At 40.5% G+C, this 19411-nt stretch overlaps 1 protein-coding gene across 1 annotated transcript; it reads left to right on the forward strand.

Annotated features, from left to right (window-relative positions):
* Nucleotides 1-2494: 2494 nt before the first annotated feature.
* LOC136443625 (caspase-2-like) lies at nucleotides 2495-19301 on the forward strand. The gene is made up of 11 exons (XM_066440941.1): nucleotides 2495-2606; nucleotides 6581-6835; nucleotides 8273-8333; nucleotides 8492-8544; nucleotides 9895-9999; nucleotides 10486-10589; nucleotides 11655-11834; nucleotides 13308-13527; nucleotides 13673-13858; nucleotides 14278-14387; nucleotides 14830-19301. The coding sequence occupies exons 1-11, from the start codon at nucleotides 2603-2605 to the stop codon at nucleotides 14950-14952; spliced, it is 1401 nt and encodes a 466-aa protein (XP_066297038.1). The 5' UTR covers nucleotides 2495-2602; the 3' UTR covers nucleotides 14953-19301.
* The last annotated feature ends 110 nt before the right edge of the window (nucleotides 19302-19411 follow it).

Raw genomic sequence — 19411 nt, forward strand, 5'->3', positions numbered from 1 at the left:
AAAAGTAGGTCATATAAACACATGAAGCACAGCACTACTTTCCAAGCAGAGGTGTGGGTCCGGCTGGTTTTTCACGTGTTCAGTTTAGGCATTTTTGTTCAACACACGGCTGGCGACATAACGAAAAGGGGACAAAATAGAAAGCCCGACAAAACACCTAAAAACAGGTCAAAAACCAGCCGGACCCACTGCTCTGCTATAAGAGTACACTGCTCCAAAACTGGACCACTGCTAGGTACAGAAAAGTCACATTTACTATGTCTCACAAAATGTGTATGATATGGAATAAAGATTTATTCTATTCATATATATTGACTGCACCATCTTATCATCACTTTCAACTTACGACACTGCAATATCAAATGTGGCCCATATAATATCAACATACTCATATTTTTTCATGACCAGTTATAACATATATCAGTACACTAGACACGTATACTAGTCCTGTACCACCAAATGATTCCTAACCCTATCTAGGCTGTCCCCCCCTCATAAATTCCAAACGACATAGTGTATGATCAAATTTGCAGGAGGTGATATTAAAGCAGGGACTTTCTACGACGCGGATGTAGCTCTGCTATCGGAGAATATGACAGATGATCACGCGTACATCAGCACGGCACCGCCAAAAGCTCCCGCGAACCTAAAACCACCGACAACACTCCATTTCATCCTTAACGCGAAATCAAATCTCCGCGAACTTGCATTTACACTAATGAGACAGTGGATAGGTAGAGACTAATTTTTGGCGACGCCTCAGGGGTGAGCCAAATTTTTACTATATTGTGTGCAGATTGCAAGAATTCTAGGAATTGTACAGGAATGTGAAAGTCCATGAGACGATAACTCTAGAATGCCTGGATGTATTGTCTTCATATTTTGTAGGTGGGTAGGTCTGTGGGAGACCTTGTAATGATTGGATTTGGGGCCCCCTAGCAACTTTCTATGGTACTGCAGGGGAACTTTCACTTTTCAAATCTCGTCTTCTGAACATGCTATAGTCATGATTTTTACGTGGTGGATAGCTCTTTGTTGGGAAAATATGTTCTGTAGATTTGGACCCCCTAGCGGCTTTTTTGGAACTGCAGGAGCTGATTTTGACTCAAACTTTGAAAGAGAATACCGCAAGAAGGGGATGACGGATCATCATAATTTTTGGTGTGTAGATAGCTTAAGTGATGATTTACATAATCATATGCCAATTATGCAAATCAATATCTGATTTGCATAATTAATGAGGACAGTTAATAAATCAGCTGCATTCTATTATAGCACCCTCAAACACGGGACATATGTAACTGAGAAAGAGATAAATATCGATAGATGTCAATTATGCAAATTGATACTTAATTTGCATAATTAATGACAAAATACTACAAATCCATAGTGGTAAATGATGGGGATTTCATTTTTGTACCATTTGCGAGTTAAGTAAATGTGGCCACTATTAGACACAAATCTTGCATAGAGGGCCTCATTTACATAATCTATGAGGAAATGGTACGATATCTTTTTTTGTGAAAACAAGATTTTCATACATTGGACAACTTGTGTTATTTTGGTAGAGAAGGTGATCGACTGATATGATTTATGCCGCATTATGCGAGGTCCTTATTTGCATGTGGGTTAAAAACGAAAACGTTAACAGAGACCACCGTCGCCATGGCAACATATTTTTATGTTGCCAATCTTGTTATGAGTGCAGCTTCGGTCACATTAAACTCACGTCGTACCTGCGATGGGGGTTTCTTTCGTCATGACGTCGTATGTTTGGGAAAAACCGCGTGCAATAGACATACAAAGTCGTGGTCACACATATCGTAGGTACATCGTACGATGTTTTTTTAGTGTACCTAAGGTCAACCGCAGGTCAATCGCAGGCAAATCGCACGTAAAATTAGCCACCGCGCCGGGCGTCGTGCGATGGAAATTACAGCTAAAAAGGATTTTGAACGTGTTCAAAATGTCAGGCATCGTCGTACGATTCTTATGGCCCCCAATTCAGGGGACAACTTGTTAAACATGTTAATGGTGTTAGATTTAGCGGCCGTGTCACGATGACCGATATTTTGGCTGATATAGTGGGCATTCGCTAAAAAGCCATTTTTTTGCTGGGCATTCGCTAAAAAGCCAGGTAAGAATCTTCAAGTTCACTTTATTTAACTTCGGATCGATGGATTGACTTGAAACTTAGGATTAATTAATGGGAGCACAACCTGAACATATTCCGAGCAAAAAAAATTAGATTCGTGCAGCGCGGACTTCGCCAGAGAGGGCGTTTGTGGGCATTCGCTAAAAAGCCTGTCCCGGGGCTTTGACACTGCACATGCGTACTCGTTTCCCTCTCTGCTGATCTCCTCCCAGGCTCCGACATATATTTCAAGGTTCTCAGTTTGTGCAACTCAGGTGCAGCCCACTAAGCTACACAAAACGCATATTTGCTGCTGAAATAGCTAATATTTAACTCTAGTTTGACTATTATTAAAGTAACGGGTTACCTGCGTCATGACCTTTCACCTGTCGATTTCTCGCCTAACTGCAGCTCAGCAGCCGCGCTGGGGGTGACGTTTTGGTTTCCTTGAAGTCACAGTGCTTCGTTATGGGTGGGTATTTAGACGCTTTCATGTTTGATATGACACATGTCATAGCCTGTTGTAATTCAGAAGGACATCGACAGCTGTTTAATTGTCATCAGTATCAAGATTTGGACGCACTTTGGTATCACGGGGTGAAAACGGGTTCACTTCCGTGTTGGAACGATGACGATGTTACTGTAACAGTACATTATGGCCGAGGCGTAGAATATAAACTGACAGACTCCACAGAAAATGTAAAACTAGTTAATTTCTATAGAGTCACGTCCACTTCAAGTATCAACTTTGAACAGCGCCGTTCCACTATCGGTAAGATACTAGTATATGAAACTACTAACGTTATAACGTTAACGTTTAACTGTTACATGTGTGGGAGAGGATCATAGATGATGTAGTTGAAATGCAGGAGAACCAAGGAGGTTATATCCTCCTTGGGAAAACGAAAGTCATTTCATCTCTAATGATAACTTGTTAACGTTACTTGTTCATCCAATGGTGATTAAAGCAGCCAATTGTTTCCAGAAGCGTCCAAAGAGAGAACGATTCTGCTGTACTGAGCATCAAAACTGAGTTCCACAACCTCATACCTTTGCCAAGTAATTTTGTCTCATACAATGCAAATGATGTGCAAATAAGTCTCTTATTAGCATAATTACCTTCATGAAATGTCACAGAGGTTATATTTTAGGCAGCGTTTGTATTGTGTGTCAGTCTGTGTGTGTGTGTCTGTCTGTGTGTGTGTGTCTGTCTGTGTGTGTGTCTGTGCGTGTGTGTGTGTGTGTGTGTCTGTGTGTCTGTCTGTGTGTGTGTGTCTGTGTGTGTGTCTGTGTGTGTGTGTGTGTGTGTGTGTGTGTCTGTGTCTGTGTGTGTCTGTGTGTGTGCGTGGTGGTCAACAAGATAACTCGAGAATGGCTGGATGAATTGGTTTCACATTTGGTGTGTTGCCATGGATGGTAGAATGTGACAAAAACAGGAAATGATTAGATTTTGGGCCTCCTAGGAGCTTCCCTAGGTACTGATATTGGCAGCGGTTTTGATATCTTGTGTTCTGGACATGGGGCGTCTTTGTCAAAAATTTCCAAAGAGGATAACTCAAGAAAGGAACAACGGATTTTCAAGATTTTGGGTATGTTATGTTAGGTTAAGCTTAGCCAGTTAGAGGTTAAGATGTACAAAATGAAACACTAATTCTGCAAAACAGGAGGACATTAGCATGATTAATGAGAAATTCTATCATAACAGTTTTTCCAATGTATCGGCCTTATCCCGTACATGCTATTACTCTTGACATTTGAGCCAGGCCTAATATATAATTTTGGAACTGCAGGGGTATTTTTGTCAAAATATTCCAAAGAGGATAACTGAAGAGAATAAAGACAGGTTTACATCAGTTTTAGCATGGAGGTAGCTTAAAGTTAAAGTGACCCGGGCGTCTTGAAAAGACGCATAGGGGTGGCGCCCATCTCCATTTCTATAGCCCTTGGGCCACACACATTTGTGCAAGTCACTACAGCAGGGGGCTAGTCCGCTGGTAGTGATGTGTGTTTAACTTCCATACTCTTTCCCAAATGCTGAGTGCTAAGCAGAGAAAGCAGTATGAACCATTTTTAAAGTCTTTGGTATGACCCGGCCGGGGTTCCAACTCACGACCTACCGTGTGCAAGGCGAGCACTCTACCTACTAGGCCATTGCACCACCGGTAGCTTAGGCAGAGATAATACATAAATGGCAAAGCTGTTTTATGATAATTAATGGGAACTTTCTACTTGACATGTGTAAGTAAAAGGTGAACATCACCATGCATAAATTATGTAAATGTGTATAAGATCTACAAAAGCACTACATATATCATGGCAGTATGAAGTTCAGGTAACTAAACTCTAGTTTATATTGAATCCATTCTCTGTTCTTTCCAAGTCACATAATGTGACATATGCTTCATACTGCATATTTAATGCACTTAAGTTCCCGGGGATTCAATTTTGTGGTAGGGAGAAAATGGAGTGTTCGCAGTGGTTTTAAGATCGCATTTGAAACAATAGTAGCGGTACATGTGAGTCACATAAAGGAAACACCGGCGGCTCTACGGACAGCCATTTCACGGCCTCACACCTACTTAGAAAAGGTGCTATAGCCGTCCTGATCATGAATCTCTTCAGCTCCCTTCAGACCGTACATATCGTCATGTACAGTATCTTTTTTATAGATTAATCAGAATACTACTAACAGCACTGCACCTAGTGTGCAGATCAATTGTCCTGGGCAACAATTGCACACTCATGGAACTAGAAATAAAGTAGAATACTAGTACTGTAGCAAGAGGGAGAACTGTCAACAAACGTCACCATTTTCTGTAATGCTGACTCGCATATTTTGAGTTACATTACTGAGAGCCTACATGCCCTTTTCCGCTAGGCGTTATGCGCTATTTCAATTTACAGTTAATTGTAGCAGGACCGCTCTAATTCAACAACAAGCGTTATCGATATATTAATCGTGAAGCGTTACTGGCCATTTCAATTCTACGTAGCGCATTATTTGTCATCCTGAATTCAACGTTAAAAGCGTTATTGAGTAATTCTTCGTTATGCAGGAAATAGCGTTTCAGCGGGTCATGATCATGATTTCAAAATTTTCTCTTGGAGAGCCCCCCTCCCCCTGACCGCCCCAGGATCATCGCACCTCCGGCGACAAATACGTAGGGACGGCGCAGCCCCCCCCAAAATTTAAGCTGAAACACTTCTGTACAATCATTTTTCACTCTACCAGCAAAGTATGCCCCGCAAAATTAAGGAATTAAGCGTTTCAGGGGATCAAGATTTCAAAATTTTCCCCGGGAGCATGTCGCGCCTCCGTCAAAAAATGTTGTCGGGAGGGCGACGCCCCCAAAAACTCAAACTGAAAGTCTTCTGTATTTTTTCACAAACAGAGATGTCATTAAACTTATTATATAACTTACCAGCAATATCTGCCATCAGTCAAAATGCAAGACATAGCGTTTCAGGGTGTCAAGATTTTAAAATTTTCCCCGGGAGTATGTCCGGGCTCTGGCGAAAAATATGTTTGGAGGGGGTGAGGCCCCTCAGAAATCAAGCTGAAACCCTTCTGTACTTTTTGTTCCAGCAAACTTTCCCCCTCAGAGTGCAGGAAATAGCGTTTCAGAGTGTCAAGATTCAAAATTTTCCAAGGGATATCGCCCCCAAACCCCCCTAATATTGTCGCACCGAAGGGCGCTTGTCTTCGTGATCATGAACATTTCCCCCCACCGGGCCATTACAAAATTACCTGCCGCCGCCTCTGACTTTTTATTCATCTATTTGTCTAATATTTATTTATCGGAACATGCGTGCGAGAATGCATGGCGTACCAGGTCTTTTGCTACATAAGATCAGGGCGACTAGTGGCAACCAACCGTCATCTTCAGGGGTATCTCTTGTTTTAGATACGCAACAGCTCCTGTTTTTAACGTTGTCGGTGAACCTTTGAGGTCAACACCACCTGAATAGCCTTAGTAGTGAAGGTCTTGAATTTACCGTTAAGCGTTGCCGGTCGGCCGGCCGGCCCGAATTCACCGTTAAGCGTTGTCGGCCGACCTGAATTTACTGTTTTAAGCGTTGCCAGGACCCCCCCCCCCATGCAGACCCTCAATACTGTACTGTCAGTAAATTTTGAAAACATTCATAAACTTCTTTACAAAGCTTTGAATCAAGGATCCACTACCTCCAACAATGAGGTCAGACCCTGAAACAGAAGTAGCTCTAAATGTACTTTATTGTCTTAGTATAGGTTACAATCATCTGTTAGTACATGTATCACTGTACTTACTATCATTTTTTGGACGTTCCAGGTGAAATTTTTGTCCGTCCCAACAAGCAAATTTCTATCCCTCTTTATAGTTTAACTGATATATATATTATGTGTGCAAACAACTTAACCTGACAGTTGCATGTACATACTATGACGAAATTATCTGTTATATCTAGCGTCCGTGTCACAATATTTTTATGACATTGCGGAGGAAATCCCAGATGACAAGTGGAAGGACGTAGCACACCATCTAGGGTTGAAACGAGCCAAGGTCAGTGCTATAGACGCAGAGAATCGCTACCTGAAGGAAAAGAACATGAAGACTTTAGACATGTGGCGGATGAAGAACGGCAGGACAGCCACTGTGTCATGGCTGAGGAGGGCTCTTTATGAGGCTGGTGTGGGCTGGATAGCAGACAGTGTCATAGATGGTGAGTCATGGCATTTCTAATCAGTTACTTAGAACTGTTACTAGTTTTTGGCAATGCCTCAGGGGGGAGCCTAATGGTATAGTATTGTATAGTAACAACAAGTTGCACGGAAGCATCATGCATGACGTATTTCATATGTAATTCGACACCGCGTACTTCATCATGTTTTTCTAACTTACACGACCGCTGACTTAAAAGTAGCTGACGTTAAACCTTTCTTTGATATTCAGACTATCCATGGTGATTCGAGGTTTGAAACTCCTGCCAGTTTTAGGAAGGTTTGATTCAACCTAGCGACCCCTGCACCGGAGGTTAATTTTTGCACGGCAAAACACAATGGCCATGCGTTTATCACGTCAACGCCACGTGCCGCGCATGTCGGTGAAATTCACAGATCAACATTGATTTCTTCCATCACATCAAGCAAGTGGCAGGACAAACAGTGATTTTACTATCATTTGTCTGTAGACTACTTTGGACAGTTACTGTGCATTTTTTCTGGTCTATGTTCTTCAAGCATAGCGCTAGAAGGGAAAAGACTGAAGTGGACGATAATAGGAAAGCCTAGCACAATTCTCACACGCCGTTAAACAGGCGGAGAAAAACTTACAGACCAAGCATTTTCTTTTTAGAAGAGCTGATATTTCTGCCCATGGGTTTAACATTTGGGTCTGTCGGCACGGTTTTAAATACGTTTTTGATAAATCGGACGTTAATTAGTCATGTTATGTTACCTAATATACAAGCAGAATAGCTAAAGGGCATTTACCCCATTCATATCGCAAACATTTCCAAGCCATATACCACACATAGACAGAAAATACTTGAAACCAAGGAAGGACAGAATCTGGAACGATGTCAAAACGGAAATCATATTCAGATACATCAATGGAAAATTTCACTGCCACAAGAAAATTTAGTAAGCCAGTTGGAAAGATCCTCACAAGACTAAATAGCAGTTACTACAAGTACATGTACTAGATGATTATCCTGCCACTTTCCTGCTCATACAATCCTGTGCAATTCCAAGAATAGTCCGGGACACATTTTTACAAAATAACATTTCTGTGGATTAAGAAGGCATTTCATTAGGACTCCAGGAATTCCTGGTATTCCATTGGGACTCGAATTACGGGCATTCTAGTCGGACTTGAATTCCATCATGGCATTCCATAGGAATTCCTGAGCTAACACCACCTATCAGTGCCCTAAGCAGGGTACAGTAAAAATCAAAACAACAACCTCTGTCGCCATGGCAATGTCTTTTTATCATTGTTAACATTTTCTTTCAGTTACCATGGCTCTATTTGCTGGTGTACATTTGGATTACCATTATGATCTTCACTGATATTGTGTAATAATGATATAATGTTTTAGTAGGAAATGATTTGACAGATTATGTCAATGTAGGTGGTAATGTGTGGTCAAACTTTGCAGGAATCAGAGATGAGCCCTCCTTGAAGTCAGGAATACAGGAGGATACCAAACAAAAGAGCAGGTAACACATTGACCAACCCAACATTCATTAAAGCCTCTAGTAATGCACCAATAGTTTATTCCAGTAACAGTTACTGTGGCTCTATATGCCGCTGTACATTTGGATTTGTGTTACCATTCTGATCTTCACTAATATTGTGTAATATCTATTCCCTGCAGCTGTAAAGGCAATGAGGCCATGTACAGCTGTTCAAATATGGCACAGGCAGAAGGTGAGGACATTCCTTTGAGTTACCTCCATGAAAATTGGAAATCAAATTTTAGGCAGCATTGGTGTGTTGTTTTGGGTTGAAGTGTCTAAGCTTAGACATATACTGATTTACGCGATGAAATGCAAATTATGCAATGCATTATCATTACCATATAGCAAAAGAACTAAGTGAAACTGAGGACAAGAAGGACAGATTTCCATAATTTGGGCATGTATAGGCAGCTTAGATAGAGATGTACACAATTAAATTGAAGTATTTCTTATATCCATGAAAATGGAAATATAGTTTTGTGTGTGTGTGTGAGTGTGTGTGTGTGTGTGTCCGTGTGTGTGTCTGTGTTTCCAGACTATTGTAGTCAGCATAACTCAAGGATCTCTGGATGGATTATGATGATATTTGGTAATTTGTGGGTAGGTGTTGGGAAGACGAAAGTCAAGGTCGGTATTGGGCCACCTGGTATGTGACCTTGGTACTATAGCAGAACTGTTTTTTGTATCTGTTGACCGGGACATGCTATGGTTCTGATTTTTCGTGGCAGATAGCTTGTAAGAAAGAAGTGGTGTAGGTTTGGGCCCCCTAGCAGCTTGCTCTGGAACTGCAGGGGCATTTTTGTCAAAATCTTCCAAGGACAATAACTGAACAAAGGAAAGACGGATTTCCATGATATTTTAGTGAGTGAGCAGGTAGCTAATTTAATAGACAGAGATGTACATAATGAAGTAAAAATTATGCAAATTTGCATAACTAATGAGGAAAAGCTACATGTATATTTGGTCACTGACAAAAGACAGTGGATGCTGTCTAAAATGTCTGACCATTTCAAAATTTCATCTCGTTGCTTGAGTAACTATTTTTGGCGTATCTTATTAACTGGATGTCTACTCTAGCCTTCATCAAGAAGAGTTGATATTATTCCACATTCACCTCGCATTTTCCGAGCTCGAGCGCGATTTGAAGGTTCCCCTAACAAAGTTATGCAAATATTAAGTTAATACCTAATTTGCATAATGTTGATTATTACAAAGCTTAGGGAAAGCAGCTAGGATGTCCAAAATCAGACTTGTCCTTAGTTTTGTAGACACCTTGCATATAAAGTTTTAAAATTTCAAACAATCCATGTATAGCTTCGGCTCTACAACAAAACTACAAACCTGGCGAATGTTATTGAAAACACCTTCTTGGTGAAGGTTGAACAAGACTACTATGAGGTCCCAGAGAAACAGTACAGCCCTGTCAGTAGCCAGGTTATAATCCATGTTGAATGCGTATGAAGTAAAATGAATGGTATGACCTTACTGGCTGTGAGTTAAAGGTGATGAATGAACTAAACTGGACCTTATCTTTTACTAGGTGCACTCCTGGGTATCGAAGGTGATCTAAAACAGTTACAAATAGATGACAAACTTCTATCTCCCTTGGAACAGCCTACGTCACTTCAAGCTGCATGTGAAGGAGGTAAGATCAGCATTATAGTTGTCTTCAACACATTTAGCCGGCTGCACCATGTCTGGAAGTCATGTGACAAGGTGACACAGTCAAGTGGCTGGCAGATTCATGCAGCAATATTAACTTTGTTCCCTTTGCACCATGGCATTGATGCTGGGTAGCACCCTTGAACATTACTCATCATTGATCATAGAGGCTTGTTAGACTGTCAAAAGGCTGGTAACACATATTATTAAATGTATGTTTCTCTTCCCTTGACTGCTACCAGTGGGAGTGGTGACACCAAATCAACCTCTGGTCCTAGCTAGAGGTCCATCTTTCTCAAGCCATACCTGCCATGTACATGTAAGGTGCACAGTGCTACTGGTTATATGTGAAATGCTGCGGGAAATTTGTTTTGGAACCAAAAAAAAAGTAAAATTGAATGCAAATAAAGTTAACCTGATAAATCATTTGTAATAGTTAACGCTGTGTTAATTGTTGGTTTGTATTAAGATAAGAGAAGGACAGGATCAGTGGTGCCAGAGAGAAGTCCTCGGGGTGGCGTGACCTTGGGACTGCAGCCGTCCTCTCTGCAGTTCTTTCACAAGGTTTCCCAGGTAGGAAGTTACTTACTTTCACCAAGAGGTTGGTAATGTTTTTAGTTGCATTCATTAACTTTGTGGTTTTGTATCAATGTATCTCAGAAATTTATGGATAGATACTCATGATATTTGCTTGACTAATTGAAGAAATTATTAGATTTTTGGTCCCTTGGCAATACTTTGGTACTGTAGCAAAAACTTCAAATACCACAATTTCTTCTCATTGATCGGTATAACTGAAAATCAGCACTTTAACATTGTGGGATTTAATTTCGTGGAAGGGACAAATGGAGTGTTTGAAGTATAATTATAGTAACATTAGCGCTGCAGTCACAGAATGCCTTTACAAACAGCCAGTCGCGAACCAATATATTGCACGGCCTCACTACTACTAGTGAGTGGGCAAGGGTTACTATAGACATGTATACAGAACAATCGCTTTTGGCAGTGATGGCATCATTACCTTATCTGTGACTTATCTTGGTATAGAGTACTACAGTACGGTAACTGATCTCTGGATAGTACTTTTATTCAATTAGTACCAAAGTGTTGGCAAACTTATCCTTGCATCAGAGAGGACATTGTTAATACCTTGTTAGTATTCGAGCATATTCATCGTAAAAGGTGCCTCAAATACATCATAATTACAATACTGTAGAGTGCGTAGACAAGGGGATAGGCGGGCGGAAAATGGCACAGAAGTTTTTGCAATCAAGAGGTCACCATAAAAACCACTGCAAGATTTCTACCGTTATTTAGCAGTATCCTGGATGTCTGACGTGATATTACCTCGGGGATTACTGATGCTGCATCCATTCAGTAGATCTATTCAAATTCCCCTTTTTCAAAATTTGGCAGTCTTAATTATAAGGTGCTTAAGACATGACATTGAAATTTGAGGTCAATGTAACTTGTATTTAGCACTTGCCAGAGGTATGTGCATGTTTAAGGTATATAATATGACAACAAAACAAGGATTTCATTGTGTCAACATCATCATCATCATCTTCTCACTGAGGCGGCCATCAACATATATAGCTGAACATCAAGCTTGAAGACTAATGTTTGTATGTGCCGCAGGGTCCGTCAGTCTACCCGATGGTGACAACTCCCCGGGGACATGCCCTCATCGTCAACAACTCAGTATTTGATGGAGACCTGTCCGACAGAAAGGGTGCTGATGTTGATGTACGAATCACTGACAACCTGTTGACAAGCCTGGGTTTCACTGTGAAGCAGCTTCTGAACAAAAGTGCACAGGTAAGCATTCAAGTTGGTAGCTAGTGCCTGACTTGCAGCAGGTTTTACATGTGTATACTGTATCACTTTACATCTATTTCTCTGTTAAATCTCATTGTACTATTTTGCATTGCTTTCCAAGTCTTTAGTGATTTGTTCAAAGAATGTATGAAACCAAAATCCAATATTGTATATTATATTTACTGATTATTTTCAGCAATGAAATCATGTAGTATATTCAATTAACATTATGTACTCATTTGCACCAAATATACACCATTTTCCTTGATTGTTATTGAACATCAGTCACACACCATCAACAACATTGGCAATGATAAAAAGACATTGCCATGGCGACGGTTGTTGTTGATTTTTACTGTACCCTCAGTGGCGGCGGCACAGGGGGGGCAAGTGGGGCGGCTGCCCCCCCCCCCCCGAAAAATATGTTGGGGGGGCGTCAACCCCCCCCCCCATCCCAGCCCCAGCCCCCCCCCCCCCCCCCCCCCGGGATTTTCTTAACTTAGCTTATTCTACCAGCAAAATTTGTCTCTCAAAATGCAGGAAATAGTGTTTCAGCGGGTCAAGATTTCAAAATTTTCTCCGACGTACGTTAGCATACTAGGATTGTTGCGCCTTTGAGGCATCGCCAAAAATGATTCTTTAGACTCAAGGTTTTTGTCGCAATTATGACTGCTGATTGGAACCCTGGTGAGCAGCGGCTAAAGAAAAAACCTATAGATGATTAAAGCTTCTCAAAAGCTATGATAGGATTACCTGACAAAAACATTGAGTCCGATTTTTTGATGGACAGGTGCAATGTTCAATAACAGGTGTGTATGAGTGTACAATACCATGTACATTTTGGTGCAAATGCATGTGTCACTCTTTATTTTGTTTTAATACAATCTCTAAAGGAAACTAAAACATTTGGATGGAAAACCACTATATACCATGCTAAATATATACCCCAAAGTCAATTCTCACCTGTATTACACAAATTGTTCCTAATTTGCGACACCCGAAGCCGTTTGAAAATTGTACTGTAAGCTGCCCCGTGACGTCACTTGGGACATCCGACCCGCGCAAACACGAAGGGGGTTATAAATAGCTTTCCAATAAAATGCTACCATGCCTGCTTGTGTGACTAGTAAAAATTCTACCAGTAGCCAGACCAAAGCAATATATTCTTTTTCACATTCCAAAAGGATGACAACAGGTTCAACAGCGCAGAACGCTTTTGCTCCCCCTCCCTACCTCTGCGTGTTGGCGCGCCCCAGGTGACGTCATGAAACAGCAACCAGACATAGTTGGCCGCTTACAACGCAATCTTAAAATGGCTGCAGAGTTGCAAATTAGGAAGAATTGGTGTGATATGGATGAGAACGTGACTTTGGGGTATATGTAGCATACTATATGGTAGGTCTTCCTACCGAACCTTTTTGTTTCCTTTAAGTCTAAACTTTACATACTCCAAAGATTTTTGACTTCTTACAGGAAATGCTCAAGGAACTTGAATATTTCTCTAAACTGGATGATCACAAAGACGGTAGTTGTTGTATTGTCTTCCTAATGTCTCATGGCCAGGAGGGCTGCATCATTGGAAGGGATGGCCAGACGGTCAGGCTGAAAAAAATATTTGGCCTTTTTGATAATATTCATTGTCAAAAGCTGCTGGGAAAACCGAAGCTGTTCTTCATTCAAAGTTGTCGTGGAGGTAATTATAGCCTGTTATGTTAATCTATACTTTAAAAGAATCTCATTTCGTTTTTGGTAATTCCACAGACTGCACACAATCTTGCTTCAGACTGAAAACTTGGCAATGCTTTTTACAATGCACAAATGTACAATTTTCTTTGTAGCTAACGTTGATCGGGGAACAGTTTCTCCAAGAGATGTTCCGGATGCAGGGGGGGTTCTGAATGGACAGAGTCTTTCCTGTCAACTTTTTGGACCAACGGGAGCGGGTGAGGATGTCCCAGATGCTGCTAGATGTGTCGATCAACCAACTAGGACAGACATGTTCTTTGGATATGCAACACAGGAAGGTAATTGATAAGTACAGGGAACATTATTAGATATGGATTATGCAAATCAGGGTCTCATTTACATAATCTATTAGGAAATGCTACAATAGTCTTCTTTGCTAAGATAAGACATTTCATACTTTGAACATATTGTATTATTTGGGTAGAGAAGATTATCCACTGATATAATCTATGCTAATGAGGACATTATTTGCATTATCAATTGGAAACATTTATAATACATCACTCGAAAAGGTTAAGGCGAAAAGATAATCATTTGGCGAAGGTCTGAAGTCGTGGAACTCTAGTTGTTGATGTTCTGCTTTGAAAATTTGAACGATTTTTTGGAAGGTTGTTGAATCTCAGGCAGTTTTAACTGTATGATTTATTGATCTGGGTTTGACGCCTTCCATGATGTTGATCTTGATGACCTTTTTCAGGAAACATGGCCTTCCGAAATGAGACACAAGGCAGCTGGTATATCCAGGCAATTGACCAAGTGTTCCGGCAACGCGCTAAAGACACTCATGTGGCAGACATGATGACAATGGTAACCCCTATACAGTTGTACATCATTTCTATCATTTCAAATCATGACTAGGTGCCCTGTAGTTGCCTTATATCTCTTTGTATTTATTCCAGGAGTAACTCCACAAAAAAAGTCAAGTAAGATCATAGGAAAATAATAGCCATACAAAGTTTACTTCAAATACCCATCACTTAGAGCAGGGCACTCTGAATATCTAACCACAGGCCAACTGTGTCAACCTTTAAGACTCCTTTGAAATGAGACATTGAACTCATAATCACCCTTCCAAGTGATTCCTGATTATTCATTTCTTGATTGCTACATGTAATATTTATCTAGGTATAGGGTGAATATCTATTGTTACATCATGACTTTTGTCCTAAAATGGAATATTGTTTTCAGCTACCATTTACAGAGACCCAAATTTGATGATATAAACCTTCATTTGTACATGTTTGTCTAGGTGAACAGAATGGTGGCTGAAAAGACAGCACAAAGTGAGAGCTTGAGGTACACAGGAGGCAAGGAGGCATCTGAGTATCTTTCCAACTTACAGAAAAATCTCTACTTCTTTCCAAGCCTTTAAGTCTTCCACGAACAAGATTTTCATACATTGGACAACTTGTGTTATTTTGGTAGAGAAGGTGATCGACTGATATGATTTATGCAAAGTCCTTATTTGCATGTGGGCTAAAAACGAAAACGTTAACAGAGACCACCGTCGCCATGGCAACATCTTTTTATGTTGCCAATCTTGTTTAATTTACTTTATCTCAGAATTGGTGTAGCGTTACATAAGACACCAAAATACAACATTTTCTTATTATCTGAAATAGGAATAGCAAGGAATTCAAGGAACATATTTTTTAAAACAAATACACACCCTTCTGATGTTATTAACATTGAACCATCAGAAAACATACTTCCATGGATTCAGCTCTTTATTGTTATCTGATCTCCTCACCAGTTGATTACATTAATCAGTGACTTATGCATGCTCATGCATGACGTCACAATGAACACGGCAGCCGGTTCCGAACCTTACGCTAGCGTGCATAGTCCAGTGGTTTGCGATCTTGCCTCTGGAACTAGAAGCCCCGGGTTCGATCCCGGCTGTGTCGCTCACCTGACATGCACGCTACCGGTAAAGATCGCAGTCCTTAGGACGGGACGTTAAGCCGTGGTCCACTGTTCATTATGCTTGTCGAAAAGAGCTAGGGGAATTTCCCCGGTACAATGAACCTGTAAATACTGTACATAGCGTCTGTCTTCTCTGTCACGACCAGTGGAAGAGTAGCTCATCTGTTCATTGAGTTCATTTGAGCTAAACTGGTTCGAGATCCCTTTCCTTTCCTTTCCTTTTACACAACGGCTTGCGAAAAACATTATTTAATGAGCAAACAGTGCTTAATTATCGTGATAACATTCAATTAAAGGACATAACAGTTATATTTTGTTTGCTCAATGTAAAAATAATGCTCTTTCTGAGCCGTTGTGCAAAGTTCCAAATCGGCTGCCATGTTCGTTGTGACAACCATGAGTGGGCAAGTCACTGATTAATGTAATTACCTGGTGGGAAGAATCAAAAGCTGGAGGTATGATGTTTTGATGGTTCGATGTTCAATAACATCCAAAGTGTGAATATTTTGTGAAAATTTCTATGTTATTATACAATTATAGCATTTATGTTTTATGTAATTTCCGGAAATTCTTAATGTTGATGTCATTGGTGTCTTATGCCCTTTAAAGAGGTATTATAGTTACTAATAGTATCTCAGCAATCAAAACATGAAATTAAAGTCACTGTTTTCAATCATTTTGGCATATTGTAGAATTTGGTGGGCAAAAACTACAAATATTCAGAATTTGAAAAATCTACATTCAGATTCACATTATTTTGTAACTTATTTCCAACATATTCCCGTCATTTTGTCACATTTCCATCAGTAATAAACAACGAAAACGCAAAATCTGGCTTATTTGCATATTACTTATCGGCCCCCATTTTATGATATGCAAATAAGCCAACGTAGAACGCTAAGAAATAACCGAATCGACCGTTGCGGTCGGAGATCGAGCGTCACAGTAAAATCACAAGTGAACAAACTTCGCGTGTTCGGTGGTTAGTAGGAATGTTGGACGAAATGGCGGACAAGTCAAGTTTTTTCCAGACGTTCGCACGACACTACAAAGTCGCATCCATACGTGATGAATATTGCTGTGCAGTGTAATAAGGTACATTCAACTAATGATGTAGAAAAAATAACCAAAAACAGTGAATTTTGTTTTCTGTTCCTATCACAATATGCCCCTTTAAACTGCCTGCCTATTGCCTACATGCTCAGGCCAGAAACTGGCCCCTTGCTTTCCAGGAGGAATTCCTCCAAGCAGTCCTGTCCCTTGCCCTACCCTCTGCTTCCAGACTGTTTAAGTCCGTGTCCTTTAACCTACTTTACCATAAAAGTGCTCTGATTGTGGTGATTTTCCTGTGACGCATGTTCTCCCACAAACCTTTGAACACCTCTGCAATGGTCGATTCTGGTATCTGACTTCTACGGCTGGTTTATTTCTGGTAGGATACCTTGAAATAAGGGGGGGGGGGGTCGTGCGGCTTGCTTTCGTGTTGTTAATTCACCATGGAAATCTGACAAAATGACTTGAGTTTTGTAAATTAGTTACAAATATGTTACAAATGTCGAGCTGAATAGAGACTGTAAAATTCAGAATAGTTGCAGTTTTGGCATATGTACCTTTGAAGTGGAGCTAGAGGACAAGTGACCATCTAGTAGGCTTTTTGGATGTAATGAGCGACCTACATGTTGTCACCTGTTATGTAATTAGTGTGTTGATTAAGTACAGTCATGTAGACCATATGGGAGGTGCGGCTTGCATAGATTAATAAGTGAGCCCTGATTGGTGACAGCAATGATTGGTCAGGCAAGTTTAGCTTGGTTACGTGTTTGGATAATTAGTTAGGGCCAAGGCCTGGAATAGAGGCGAGTCAAGACGTGTGGATTCTACTCTAGATTATTAGTTGTAATCCCAAGTCCAAAATGTATCATTCTGTACCATAAACTTAGCCTATCTGTAACTTATACTCAGTCTGTATAAACTATGTAATGACCTGTGATAGCCGGCTGAGATGATGATAGCTGGACACAGGTGTACAAGCTGATATAAAATGCCAGTTGAGGATATCACTAGCTGCACACATATGGGAATGTATTAGTTTCCAGGTCTGACCACGTTCTGACAAGAGTTGGACAGTACAGGCAGGTCAATGATCCAGGTTGAGGCCGGTGTGTTATGCCAAATGGTAGTGATACTATCACTACCATTTGGCATAATTCATACTGGCCATATAGATACAGATACAATGTACAGATACAGAGGCAAACTACTGTAAATGCAGAAATGTTCACGGTTTTCACGACGAGCTCTTTACCACGAACATTAAACCACCATGAAAAGTCGTTTGATTGTGTGACTGTAGCGCTACTAATTGTTTCAAACGCAAACTCAAAACCACCACGAACACTCCATTTCTCCCTACCTCAAAATTAAATCCCTGTGAATATTTCTGAATTTACAATAATAAAAAGCAAATAGAAACTGCCACAAAGCAAAATATCTGAATGCAAAACCACAAGTCAGCATTATAGAATGTATTTGCGTATCAAATCAAAGAATGTTTTTCGCAATTTGCAGTATGAAGTTCCGAATGGACTACCGTGTTTACGATGACGTGATGAGCCGGAAGTTGATTATCTGGTGGCAGGAATCAAGAACTGGAAGTATGATTTGTAAGATTCGATGTTCATTAACACAAAGACGACGACACATATTTTGAACAAAACATTCCTTAAACATAGCCGGGTTTGCGGAAAAAGCTGGCTACCTACCAGGCCAGGCCACCAGGCCAGTCTACCAGGCCTGTCTACCACATCAGGCTTTTCAGATACCCTATTCATATCCCCACAAACTTTCATGAAGATGAGATGCAAAACTCAGCAGATGCTTCTGCAATCACTCTCCCATGGGGTCCACCATGCAGTGGGGCTGGCCCAGGCCGTCCAGTCAGAGCTAGCCTGGAGTCGAGCCTTCTTAGCTCTAGTCCGCTACCCAAGCTCCGCTACATGCCAGCGTAGCAGTGTATTTGATTGTTTCAGCTATGACAGGCAATCAGTGAAGCAACATAAGTTGCTTCCTATATCTGCCCTGATGTGATAATCCTTAGATTTTTATATATTTACAAAGCATTGATCTACCCTTCCATTTAGACCTAATGGGCCAGTCCACTGTAGAATACTACGTTTAATCAGTAAATAGCTCTGTCTTAGGTCAAAAATTTGTGAATCTGGTCAATATTCAAAGTGACTTTAGGGTCTAATAGATACTCTAGAATATCATTTTGTATGTTTGTGGATATTTGTCATTAGTGTAGTCTTTTATATTGCACGTTTTCAAATTCAAACAAAACTGACCCTGTGCCGGCCTGGGCTTGGTGGACCCCATCGGAGAGATTGACAGCAGCATCTGCTGAGTTTTGCATTTTATCTTGGTGAAAGTTTGTGGGGATATGAATGGGGTATCTGAGAAGCCTGACGTGGTAGACCCCTGGTACCTAAGGGACCTCACTATGTGGATTTAATCACAAGAAATACACACTCCTGATTGGCTGAGGAAAGAGGGTCATGCTCTAACTATGAATGCAGGACCTGCATAGCTGACATCAGCTTTTCAATTCTAATCATGCACAGAACTTGAAGTACCTGTTGTTACACTGTCTCATATTGATAATGTCAAAGTGTCATGAAGTAATCTTTGTTTGATTTTTATTTTAGAAGCATGTTATAATATCTATTTGCTTTCACTTTTCACAAATGTGAAGACAACTAATGTATGAAAGCAAATTAAAATCATCTACATATCCTTCCTGATTTAGTTTTGAGTCGTACAACACTTTTCTGTAAGCATATAGCTAGATAAACCATTTATCAATAGTCGGCCATATAAATCAATGAAGAAACTCTCCAGTTTGCAAT

Source organism: Branchiostoma lanceolatum, chromosome 10, assembly GCF_035083965.1.
Source record: "Branchiostoma lanceolatum isolate klBraLanc5 chromosome 10, klBraLanc5.hap2, whole genome shotgun sequence".
Lineage (NCBI taxonomy): Eukaryota > Metazoa > Chordata > Leptocardii > Amphioxiformes > Branchiostomatidae > Branchiostoma > Branchiostoma lanceolatum.

What these genes read in the sequence shown, in the direction of transcription:
- LOC136443625 (XM_066440941.1), top strand. An exon ending in GATACCAAACAAAAGAGCAG is followed by an intron (nt 8,334 to 8,491) that starts GTAACACATTGA and finishes TATTCCCTGCAG; the next exon opens with CTGTAAAGGCAATGAGGCCA. An exon ending in TCAAGCTGCATGTGAAGGAG is followed by an intron (nt 10,000 to 10,485) that starts GTAAGATCAGCA and finishes GTTTGTATTAAG; the next exon opens with ATAAGAGAAGGACAGGATCA.